The 12,784-nt window shown below is 42.0% G+C and overlaps 1 protein-coding gene across 1 annotated transcript; it reads left to right on the top strand.

Moving 5' to 3' along the window:
* The first annotated feature begins 9,084 nt into the window (after window positions 1-9,084).
* Window positions 9,085-11,199, top strand: LOC123976537 (SLIT and NTRK-like protein 1). Its single transcript, XM_046058782.1, has one exon. It carries the CDS (start codon window positions 9,085-9,087, stop codon window positions 11,197-11,199), a length of 2,115 nt encoding a protein of 704 aa, XP_045914738.1.
* Window positions 11,200-12,784: the final 1,585 nt, after the last annotated feature.

A 12,784-nucleotide genomic window follows, 5' to 3' on the forward strand; every position in this document is an offset into this window, starting at 1 on the left:
TTCCCTTACTGTAGTCCAGACCATGACCACGACAGACCTTTATGCCAAATTCCCAATACGTATTAATCTTTCTTTTCAGGTGTGACCAGGAAAATAAAAGCCACTGTCACTTATCAAAATCATCAATGAAATCCAAAAGGAGGGCTAACTTTACATTGCTGTCATCAGAGAAAAAAAAGATACTGTGAGGATATAACAAAGAAAATTTAAGCCTGATTTGAAGAGCTCTGATCACTAACCAGGGGCCCAGATCTGTCTAGCCTCTCAAAACGAGGGCTCTGATCTTTGAGGGAAGAAGGAGAACGGGTGGACAGTGTTGTCATGAAATGACACAGGACCCCCAAAACAGGAAGTATGACATATTAGTGGAGCTGCAGCTGAAGTACTTCATTCACACAGAGTGCAATTTGGCATCTATTTTGACTCACATCCTATTGTATAACAAACCTGAGTTACATGCAGGGCTGTAGTCATGGCACCTAGTTGAATCCAAAGCAGAGAACAGTCCATGTCCAAGTCTAAAATCAGGTTGAGACCTTGAAACCATCACAAATAAATAAATATTACATGTTATTAGTAAAGTCTCACTGAGGTTGAGCTCATATTTCCAAGGTAGATCATTATAAAATAGGTAAGGTGTATATTAAAAGGCGTTATTAATAAATAATAGTTAAGTCCTCCTCTGACAAGGCCTTCAACTAGCATTGCAGTGTGAAGCATTTTCTTTTCTTCTGACCTCATTAAAATCTAATATAAGTGAAAAGTAATGAAGTGGTAACCCTTTTTTTTTTTTTACCACAAATTGGCTTGCACATTTGATCAAGGTGTAATAACAAGGCTTTAAGTAAACTTTTATATTTTGTCACCAAATACGGATTAATAATGTTAAATGGGATATATTCTGAATATATATATACATTCTTTGTAATAAACAAACAAAAAGGATGGCCAGATGCAGCTGTGATTCTGCACCATGGACAGTGACACGTAAGTCTTGCCTTCATTTGTTTTCAAGTGTAGGTTTGTACACACTTATTTTGGATTTGGGAGGGGTAGAGCTGTATAGCAAATGAAAGAATCCATTGTTTTCAGCCATGTTTTACAGTTGGCTTGTCGGACAACCCCGAAAGGCATATTTGTTCGAAAATGATGTTCAGAAGCAAAAATAATGTAATCAACACAAGTCATGAAGTGTCAAGCTGATAAAATGTTGCTGTTGAAGAGCAGTGTCCAGGATTCTCTCATGACCACTAGATTTAATATATGATAGGATCAGGAAATGACCTGTCTCTGTAGTCGTTTCAAGTAGGGAAAGACAGGTGAAATTTGGTAAAGGGATCGTGTTTCTGTGGAAAGAGTCCTGGTATGACTACTTAATTCATAGACCTTTTGACAAAAGGGGAGTAAAAGATAACATGTTTAAGGTTTTAAATAAAATAAAACACCTGGTTTAATTCCTCCCAACATATCCGCAAAGAGCAATTTTCAAAAACAAAATATGTATTGTTGCTACAACGCAAAACACATAAAAACATTTACATATATGTATTTCTTTAGAGAGCACCCTGCCCAGGCACTGACGCTGTAAAGATCATCAAACCCTCAGATGGAAAACAAATAACATGTGAGGGATCACAGATCACCTCTCGAGCCTTACAGAGGAAAGAAAAGTGCTTTTTTCCAAATTTGGCTTTTAAGTCACAGTGAATAGATGATCGTTTTACTAGTGTGTGATAAACTCTTCAGTCGTTTGACCCTTAATTAAGTTTTTTATATTTTCTATGTGGGCGGAGCGGTTCTCCCCGTGTCGGCGTCGGTTCTCTCTGGGTTCTCCGGCTTCCTCCCACCATCCAAAGACATGCTGACTAGGTTAATTGATGTCTCCAAATTTGTCCTTAGGTGTGAGTGGTTGTTTGTCTATGTGTGGCCCTGCAATGGACTGGCAACCTGTCCAGGGTATACCCGCCTTTCGCCCGATGTAAGCTGGGATTGCCCCCGCGACCCTGTACGCAGGATAAGCATTTGACAATGGATGGATGGATATTTCCTATTTGAACGCTGTGATTTTGACCCTTGTCCTCTTCATTTGTGAGTGCTTGTCACGTTACTTGTAAAGAAGAAGTAAATGTAAAAACGAGAAGAAAAATGTTACAGTTATTAATTTCTTTTCTCCATAGGCTGCAGGATTGAGCCCATCTTCTGGTGCATTGTGGGCATTTTCTATCCAAAGCCAACCAATCCAGACGAACATCCACTTGTCTCTCGCTGTTAGACTCACATTTATCACAAATGGGTTGTGGAAGTAAGGAGCACTTCTTTTCATATGATTTCTTGCCTCTCTGTTCCAAGTGGAGGGAGAAGGGAAAAAACTACTGCTTCAGTAGTGATGGACTGGCTGCCATGGTACAAAAAAAAAAGGAAAGCCGGTGGTGTTAATCGTAGCATCTTAAAACACAGGACCTGGGCTCTGTCAGTTAAAAGGATCATTGTGTGCCTCACACTACATCAAATGCTTAAGTGTGGATTTTTGGAGGCTGACTGGGTAATGTGTTAAAAGTTTAAAAGCTTAATTGTCAAAAATGTATTGTAAAGGAGCACATATTATACACATTTTTCCTTTCAACTGAAAATTATATATATATATATAATTATTAGTTTGTGTATGTTTATGTACATCCGCAAAATCACAATTCCTCTGTTTATGTACTTTTTTTGTTTCACTTGCTTTGGCAATGTAAACGTCCCATGCCAATAAAGTCCCTCTGAACTGAATTGAATTGAATTGAGGGGAGGACTCTGTTTCATTGCCAAACCCTTAAAAGGCTTCAAAAGCAAACACATCACTTGCTGAATACCAGAAAGCTAGGTCCCTCAAACAAGATTGAGGCCAGGCTTTTATATAGAAATGTTTACATGGCCATATATATATATATGTAACATTTTTTCAGAAGCAGACAATATGCTGCTGGCTGCCTGAGCATGAGAGATGGCAGTACTATAAAAAAACAATTAAGAAATGAAAAACATCTTTTTCCTTTATGGCATGTCTGTCAGGGGTGGTGTTTTTGATTTTTCACTTTGTTTTTTCAGTGTTTCACATACAATGGGTAACACGTGGGAACAAAACAGAAATCAACGTATCCGTAAACAGCAGAAACAACAGCAAGGACTACTGAATAAACTCAGTCTACTCCAATGCAGATTGTTGCTGGCCATTCACAACTAAAATACATGCCGTGGGGAACAAGGTTCCTTGCAATACATTAGATAATCTCTCATAAGGAAATATTAACGTATCACACCACACTGATAAAGTAGATGGATATACAGTAAATCAAGCAAAACACGGATGGCGGCATTATACCAAACTTTGCACCAAGTCTGGTCTTAGGTGAACACCAAAATCCTGTTCCCGGTAATGCTTAACATTCATTGTAGTCTTACAATCAATTAAGTTATCAGTGGAGGTAATCACTTTCTTATCAACTGTTAACGCTTTCGTAATAAGATCATAAAGAATGTTCAACCTCCTGCCACTTAAAATGCAGAACTGAGTTCAAATAACTCCTGATTGGTAGGTAGCAATGAAAGAGTGTTTGAAGAATATGAAACTCTTCCTGTAATTACTGAAAAGATTTAAATGTGTCATGCTGCAATGCCAGCAGCCCTCCAGTCCCTAAATCTGACATCTGCACAAGTATATTCAAGTTAGAATTATTGACACAGGGTGCTACGCAATTCAACGACTAAAACTGTCTTTCATCTTAGCCTGCAAGCTAACAAAAGGAAGGTCTGACATTGATACATTAAGACCTATTTATATACATTCTAAATCTGCAAGTGAGAGCTGACTTTGTTAACCCTTTATTGTTTTTATTGCTTTTTAAAGCACTTTGCAGACTGCAATGTCATGAGGCATCAGTATAGTGTTTCAAAGCTATAATCAAATAATTCTCCTTTCAGGCAAGTGACTAACACTAATGTCAGACTTCTGTCATATTGTGAGAACGGGACGTTCAGATGGATTTCATGAAGAAAACTTCTTTTTTAGTGCAGCAAAAACAAAGGTGGTGGCAGGGGGTTGTGGATGAAGTTTGTGGATAGTTGCATATAGATTTACAGTCAAACATTCTGCTGAATTCCCTTGCAGGGTCACCGCTCAATACATCGGGAGCAGTGCTGCTGCCTCTGCCAATAGTTGTATTGACTTCCAGTCTGCACTTGACCCATCTTTTTTTGTACATGACACATCTGCAAGACCTTTGCTGCATAATTTATAAAAAAAAAAGGTGTTACAAAGGGATTCAAACAAAGGAACCGTTTGACTGCCGTTTTGGAAAAATAAAAGGTTCTTTTTTTATTAAGACTTCCCTTTCAACCCCACATAACATAACTTTTTTCATTTGAGATGTATAATCCTGTTATTTTAAACATCATTACAGATAATCAGTCAGTGATATCAAACCTGATCTTTTACTCATTAACCTACATCTCAGTTGGCTGAAATGATGATTTGGCACTCTGTTCCTGTGCATTATAAAATCCAAAAAATTAAAAGTTTGGCAGGGTGTCAGATAACACTTCTTCAAGCTCACCTAATCTACTTGCTGATCAAACGTTATTTACTCCCAAAGCATGAATCGCCACAAGCCATGCCTTATTTTGAATACTGTCTGTGCACACTGAACATTCTGATGTGAAAACAAGCTTAACATGGCTCCTGACCTTTCTGTAATTACCCTTGGAGTACTTCAAGTCTCTCAAAACTCTCCTGCCTTTTGAGCCCTGGGAGAGAGTTCTTCTCCCGAAGACGAGTGTGCACATCTGGAGGGAAGCAGAGCAAAGCTGATGTGGCATGTGTTAGCACCCCACCCCTTCCAAAATAAAAGAAAAAAATCTCAGCGGGGGATTCGGATGCCAAGGGCAAGGATCATATCTGCTGTTTGACGAGACGATCTGCTGAAAACTGCTGAATGGAGAGGTTTTAGAATTAGCAGCACGGTTTGTTGTTCTACCCGGTTCTTAATCATTTTGAGAGAGAAGAAAAATAAGTCAGGCCAGAGGGAAGGTCAAGCAGATTTTCCAACAAGAAACATGGTGGCTTAGCCTGAAAAAATCCTAGGATTCTTTAAGTATGCCTCTCTCGGGGGAAGGATTAAAGTTGAAAGTGTCTCCAAGCATCTCAAAATTGTTAATAATTACATTCACTCCAGGTGACAAAAAAATTTGTCAAACCATGACAAACATGTCACTTAGCGCCACTGGTGACTGCCAATAATGGCTGTTTAGATGTGAGTGGCAGAATGGGAGAGGGAAATTACACGCAATCTTGTAGCACAACACCGCTGCCTGATTGGATGCTATTGATTGGCTTGGTTTTTCCTCTATGGTGACCGTGCCATGCAAACGATTACTAAAAAGTGTTCGAAAATACAATCACTATTAAACTATCTGAATTGTTTGGTTTCACAAAGCAATACAATTATCTTAAAGACAGAGCGTCACAGTCACTCCGGCCTGTCAATAACAATATTAAAGCCACAAAATGGACAAAACCATCAGGACAATAACAACATATTCTAAACACGTACCTCACACACACACTTTTACACCTTTTATTTTTTACCAAGATGTTCTGCAACTTCTTGGTCACAAGCAGTCTCTTAAGATGAAATATATTTAAAATGTTGGATAGGAAGAGGATACGATCTCACTACTGCCATGTTCTAAAGAAACCACGTGTTTTTTTATTCCACATATTCTTTGTCCTTGTCGAAACCCACCTACATTGCCCACAATGCAACTTGACTTCTCACAGTTCAGTCGGAGATTCAGATGCTTTTAGCCTTGAGCCTCAAGCAGCGATGAGGAACGGGCTACAGAGGTCTGTACGCCTCCAGATTAAAAAAAAAGGTTTTTAACAATCTGACTTTTAGTCTCATGCCCCAACTGATGATGAACCAAGTGACATGACTTGAAGACATTTATCAGATTTCACACAGCTCCCTCTGGGCTTTTTACAACTTTTTTTTCTCACATATGCAGCAGTACTCCCCAAGACCTGTAAACAGACTTTGGTATTGGTGGAGATCCGTTAAGTTTTCATCATTCCTTGCTCAGTGACATGGTGGTACCTCTCAGGGTTTCTGGTTCAGTAACTCACTGTGTGTCTATGGGGAACTGTAAAGTGCCCTTTCTTAAATCCTGCTTTGGACAGACGTATTTCTCTTGGGGGATCAATACGTGGAACTCAAAATGGAGCATGGCTGGGATCAGTTTAAAATCAAGTTGATATAGCGAGGGATCAGTCAGTCGTATGGTCCCAGATGATCTGGTGCTTGTCATTGAGTTTAATGGTCATACTATTGTACCCGTGTGTTTTGTGTTGCATTCTATATTGTAAAGACCATCTAGGGGCATTGCAAACTAGTTCAGGCTATGCAAGCTATGGTATGTGGCATTGGTTCATGTTATATACTTGTCCCTATTAAAACAAACACTATATATACACTACATACATGCCTTCACCTTGACTGCATGTGCTACTTGGACTCGAAACTGAGTTGTGTTGTTTGCCCGGCGACCATGTGTGCAAGTGACGTATGAGCTGCTATGGTCTCACGTCACACTAATGCAATTAGACAGTATCTGTATCACATCACGGTGCTGAGCCCCATGCAATCATTCCTTACAGTACATTAAACTATATTATTCTCATTGGTGAGAGAAATACTATTGATGTTGTACTTAAGTTAAAGTACTGAAAATAAATGTACTACTACAGAGCAGAAATGCTGTTATGAGACTTGTTAGAAGATACATTAATTTGACTAAAATAGAAGTACAAAACTAGCAGTAAACTGTACTTAAAGTACCAAAAGTAAAAATACTCATTATGCAGAATAACCCATTTTAGAATAATATATATTATATAACTGGATTATAATTAGGGATTCTCAAATGTTTTGGTGGCTTAAATTTTCCATATATAATCTGAATCTGTAAGTAACTAAAGCAGTAAAATAATGGTAGCGGAGTAAAAAGTACAATATTTCCCACTTAAATGTAGAGGAGTATAGGTTTGAAGTAGCATAAAAAATGGAAATACATATAAAGTATAAGTGCCTCACAGCTGCACACGAGTACAGTACTTCAGTAAATGTACATATTACATTCCAACACTGGTTATTTCTGTGGTTTTAGCCCTTTGGTTTTATGTCACATGCCATGAAGACACTGAAAATATCCTGTGTGCGCTCTGTTTAACGCTATGGAGACAAAGTCATCTGATAAAAGAGACAGATGCAAGTGGGGGGAAAAAACAAGATTGGATGGACAGAAAGAGAGACACAAAGTGAAAAAAGGGAACAAATTAAGGAGCCAGACAAGCCAACAGGTAGGCAGACCGGTTGACAAGCAACAGCAGAAAAAAAGCATACAGACAGACAGACAGGTAGGTAGGTGGGTAGGGAGAAATCATAACCATTCAATGGACCATAATGGGAGTGCTTTACAGCCCTATGTAGGTGGTCCTAATGATGTTTTCCTTATTGCAAGCACCACTGATGCTTTCCTGGATTCTCCGGACTCCCATTGTTTTGGTATCTTATTGTACTGTGTGTGTGTGTGTGTGTGTGTGTGTGTGTGTCTCAGAGAGAGAGAGGATATTTAACTTAGCATCCCATTTTCGGTCCTGCTCTTAATTCCAACTGAACACTGCAGATGGAGGAGGGTGTGTGTGTGGGGGGGGGGGGGGCAATGGTGGACAAGTACCTCAACTCTCATGTGCACCCCCCCTTAGTTGATGTAATACTCTCCAACTATGGAGAATAACACGAATCGATATCAGATGAGAATCTGTTCAAACCACTTCCCCCTTTTCTTTCAGTTGTAGATCTATTTTTGCAAAGGACTTTATATTTCGGGGGGAGGAAAAAAATGAAAGAAAAACGTCACGCACACATGCGCATATAGGGTGCCACACTGACGCATCGTTTGTTGTATAGTCAACTATTTTTTGCTGGACTGAGGCATGCCTGTAGCGAATTGTTGTTTTTACCGCATTCAACAGTGTTTTCAAAGCAAGGGGCGAAAGTCAAGACTGGAACAGTGGAGGCTTGTAGCGCGAAAAGGAGAGAGATCCGCTTTATCCTTTAAGAATAAGGGGGGTAATTTCACGCTTTGAACTGAGGTATCACCATCCTAATGTGAAATCTCACCAGTGTTCTCGACGATGCCGACTTGGACACTTTTACTATGGAGCTGCGAGCTTTGAGAGTGAAAACACGAATTTACAGTAGGAGCCTGGCTCGGTGGCAGAAACCTCTTTTTGCGGTTATGGAGGGGAATAACCAACACATCAAAAAGTGTGATTAAAAAAAAATCTCACCCCTATATGTGGATTGATTTCCCCCCCTTGCTCTCTCTTCTCGGCATTCCCTCAGTCAGTCGACGGATTTTTGCCATTACAGCTCAGTAGAGGGTGTCAGATTATTCTTAGAGCACCGCGCTAGGATGAACACTGTCTCCGCATCCCTCTTTTTGTGATCTCCCCGAATCGCCACAAAAAAAAGGGGGTGAACGAGCGAGACAAGACGCCGAAGGATGTAAGGGGGGATGCGGGTGTTTTGCAGCCGTGGGATCGCCTCTGAAGCTCCAGCGCAGGGTGTGAATTCAGCACCAGGGGGAGAGGGAACAGCTCCCGACGCCGCAACACGCAGCACGATTCGGCGAGAAGAAGGCACGGATTTGTTAATTGTTTTCCCCTGCCAAGGTCAGTCTTAGAAGAACTGAGAGAAAAAAAAGCCAAAAGATGTGTTGGACTCTACTGTCACTGGCTGTTTTTGATATTTATCATAAACACGCGGAGGCTCTGAGGATTCAGTCGATGTGAAAGAGACGTTTATGTGGTCATTTTCGAACTGGAAGTCTGGACACAAGTGCAGGTTAGATGCAGCATGGATCTGTTCTAAAACGACTGCCTTATCCTCTCCCTAAATGTCTATATCTTATTTTTTGCCCCCTGTATACTAAATTCACAGCTCGTATGTCTTGAAACCGGGAATGAATTGTCCACGTTGAAAAATGCTGCTTTGGATTGTTCTGCTGAATGCGGCTCTTTGTGTTGCTAGTGGAAATGTTACAAGGGACGTTTGTAAGGAGCAGATATGCTCTTGCAACGAGATAGAGGGAGATCTGCACATAGACTGCGAAAAAAGGAGCTTCACCACTCTGCAGCATTTGACTGGCCCCAGCTCGCAGTTTTATCACCTGCTGTTGCACGGGAATTCTCTATCCAGGCTATTTCCCAACGAGTTCGCCAACTTTTACAATGCTGTGAGCCTGCATTTGGAAAACAATGGCTTGCACGACATTGTCCCCGGCGCCTTCCTGGGGCTGCAGCTGGTGAAAAGGCTGCACATCAATAACAATAAGATAAGATCATTTAGGAAGAGTACATTTCTGGGGTTAGACGACTTGGAATATCTCCAAGCTGATTTTAATCTACTAAGGGATATTGACCCCGCTGTTTTCAGGGACCTAAATAAACTTGAAGTGTTAATTCTTAACGACAACCTCATCAGTGCACTACCTATAAACGTGTTTCAACATGTGCCCATTACGCATCTCGACCTGCGGGGGAATCGAATCAAAACGTTGCCTTATGAGGGAATCCTTGAACAAATACCGGGCATTGCGGAGGTTTTGTTGGAGGATAACCCGTGGGACTGTAACTGCGACCTGGTTTCTCTTAAGGAATGGCTGGAGAACATACCGCATAACGCGCTTATTGGGAGGGTGATATGCGAGGCTCCCACCAGGCTGCAAGGGAGCGACTTAAACGAGACGTCAGAAGCGGATCTGTGCCCTTCACAGAGCGGCGGCGTAGACACCAGCCTGGTCGCCCCTCCCACCCAGGAGGAGATCTCGGAGACCGCGGCCCATGGCCCGCGTCCCACGCCTTACAAGCCCAACGGAGACGCCAGCGGGCCCCCGACGCCTGGCGGCCACGGACCCAAGAGCCGCTCCAAATCTCGTGAGAATTGGCAGCTGAAAACTAAGCCCACTCCGGTGCTGACAGGTGTGAACGGGGACAGAGAGCAGCTGCACAACGTGACGTGCCCCCAGCCCTGCAACTGCAAGCTGGTCGGCTCCAGACAGGGACTGGGGGTCAACTGCGAGGGCAAAAAGATCGAGAGCTTATCCAACCTCAAGCCTAAGCCCTTGGCCGCTCACGAACTGAACATGAGAGATAACAACATACACGCAGTGAAAAAGAACCAGCTGCTCGGCTACTCCAGCCTCAACCTGCTTGATCTGGGCGGGAACAACATCAAGGTGATTGACAACGGCACTTTCCAAAACCAGAGCGAGCTGAGATGGCTGTATATGGATAAGAACTACCTGGATACGCTGATAGCAGAGATGTTCGTGGGCCTTGTGAATCTGGAATATCTCAGTTTGGAATACAACGACATCCAGCTGATAGTGGCAGGTGCATTCGGCCCCATGCCAAATCTGAGGGTTCTGTTCCTCAATAACAACTTGCTGAAATCTTTACCCGTGGATGCTTTCCTTGGGATTTCTTTATCCAAAATTAGTCTGCATAATAATTATTTCCCCTATCTCCCCGTGGCTGGCGTGTTAGACCAGCTCAATTCAATCATACAGATCGATTTGCACGGGAATCCGTGGGATTGCTCGTGCAACATCGTGCCCTTCAAGCAGTGGACGGAAAAACTCGGGGCCGATGTGATAGTGAGCGATCTCAAGTGCGAGTCCCCGGAAGAGTTTTGGAAACGAGATTTCCGCTACGTCCGGAACGACCTCATGTGCCCCAAACTCTATGACAGAACCTCTCCCACCTCCCTGGCCAAAAACAGCACTTTCACCCTGGACTCGGGGACGCGTTCGAACTCTTATTTGGAGCCCAACAGGGTCTCCATCTCGGTGCTCGTCCCCGGGTTGCTGTTGGTGTTTGTCACGTCGGCTTTCACTGTTGTAGGAATGCTTGTGTTCATTTTGCGGAATCGAAAGAGATCAAAGCGGAGGGACGGGAATTCTTCCGCCTCCGAGATCAATTCCTTACAGACAGTGTGTGACTCGTCTTATTGGCACAGCGGGCCTTATAACGCAGACGGGAGCGCGCACCGGGGCTTCGACTGCAGCACGCATCTCTCCACGACAAATGATGCGTAAAGGGACTCTATTATACTCTATAGTACAAAAAGCCTAAACCAGACAGGATTACAAACAGTCACGCAGACAGACTGACATACATAAATGACTCAAACAGCAAGCATCACCCGCTTTTGTTCATCACAGGCGAACACAGACTTGTTTATGTCTTGTTTGCTCCAGTTGAACCAAGTAAGTCCGTCTGCTGCTGCACAGGACCCACTCTGTAATATATGTATATGCCAAGCCCCCCTGGCTAAAACCCCTCCCTCCCTCCTTCCTCCTAGTTCTGCTATTTGCCGCAATCGGACTACGGATCTGTGTGAGACAGAAAAGAGGGAGAAAGGGGGAGCGAGGGAGAGGGAGTGTGTGTGTGTGAGAGAGAGCGAGAGAGCGAGAGAGAAAGGGACAGACAGAGAGAGAGATCGAGGACCGAGGACTCGGGGAATGGTGCACGAACGCATGATTGTAAATGTAAATACTCGGACCGATGTATCATAATGTGCATGATGATATTTCGCATGGTTTCAACACACACACGACGGCGAGGAACCATAACCACCATAACCAACAAAGAAGCAAACTCGACCCTTTTCATGTTATATCAATATGACGACAGTATATAGATATTAAGAATTATATATGACTATTACAAAGTGCCATTTCTCTATTTTTTGTGAACCTGCAGTTAGGATTTGTATTTGTTGTTTTAAACTTGTTTGGAGAAAAGAGAAGAAAAAAAACACAATAACGCATAGTGATGACTATCGGGAAAGGAACGATGGAAGTGAAGCTGTCAGTGCATGTTATTTTCTGTTTGTTATCATTTGATTGTCGATAAATATTGGGGTTATTTATACCGTACTAGATGGCGCAGATTAAATCCATGTCTGCGCAGTCATCATCTCCTTTATGAATGTAAACTGTGTTACTTTATGGTGTGCCAATTGTTGACTTTCAGATATTCAGACATGCAGATGAGCATGACCAATTAACGTCACTCAGATGCTTATGCTGCAAAGTTAATGTAGCTAAAATAACAGTTCCGTGGTTTTGTGTGTCAATGAATATAGCCTGCTTTGGGTGAGAGGAAGAAAAACAACAAAAAAACAAGTCATTTAAATGGGGGGTTTATACCATCATATTTTTTCAACAACTGAGCAAAGAAGTGTTTTCAATTGAGCTATGTAGGTATAATTGGATCAATGTAAACAGCGCAGGTAGACTGATATAGAATAGAATGCTTTTTTAATGTCAGAAAAAAGTATTCCTCCACAAAAAAAGCTTATGGCTATGATTCACTTTCATCATATTGTGAGCTTTTGTAAAGCCATCTAATCTTGTCCAAATAAGAGAACTGAAACTCACTGTATTTACTACAAAATGTGCTTGAAATAGGCTGTTTTTTGTTTGTTTTTTTGGGTTGGTGAGGGGAGAGGGGCACACAGACACATACAGCGAAGGTAATTTGATAATGCAAGATGCCTTTTTCAATTCAGCATTTTGAACTTGAGATGCTCCTCTGGGGAAGGGGAGGGTCGCATGGTTTTTGTGGGCTCATGAAAACAGTGCCATGACTGAATAGCTGTTTTGCAGAGCTCAGCTG

This window comes from Micropterus dolomieu, linkage group LG01 (genome assembly GCF_021292245.1).
Source record: "Micropterus dolomieu isolate WLL.071019.BEF.003 ecotype Adirondacks linkage group LG01, ASM2129224v1, whole genome shotgun sequence".
NCBI lineage: Eukaryota > Metazoa > Chordata > Actinopteri > Centrarchiformes > Centrarchidae > Micropterus > Micropterus dolomieu.

Coding starts and splice junctions, on each gene's coding strand:
- LOC123976537 (XM_046058782.1), top strand. CDS start 9,085: ATGCTGCTTTGGATTGTTCTGCTGAATGCGGCTCTTTGTGTTGCTAGT.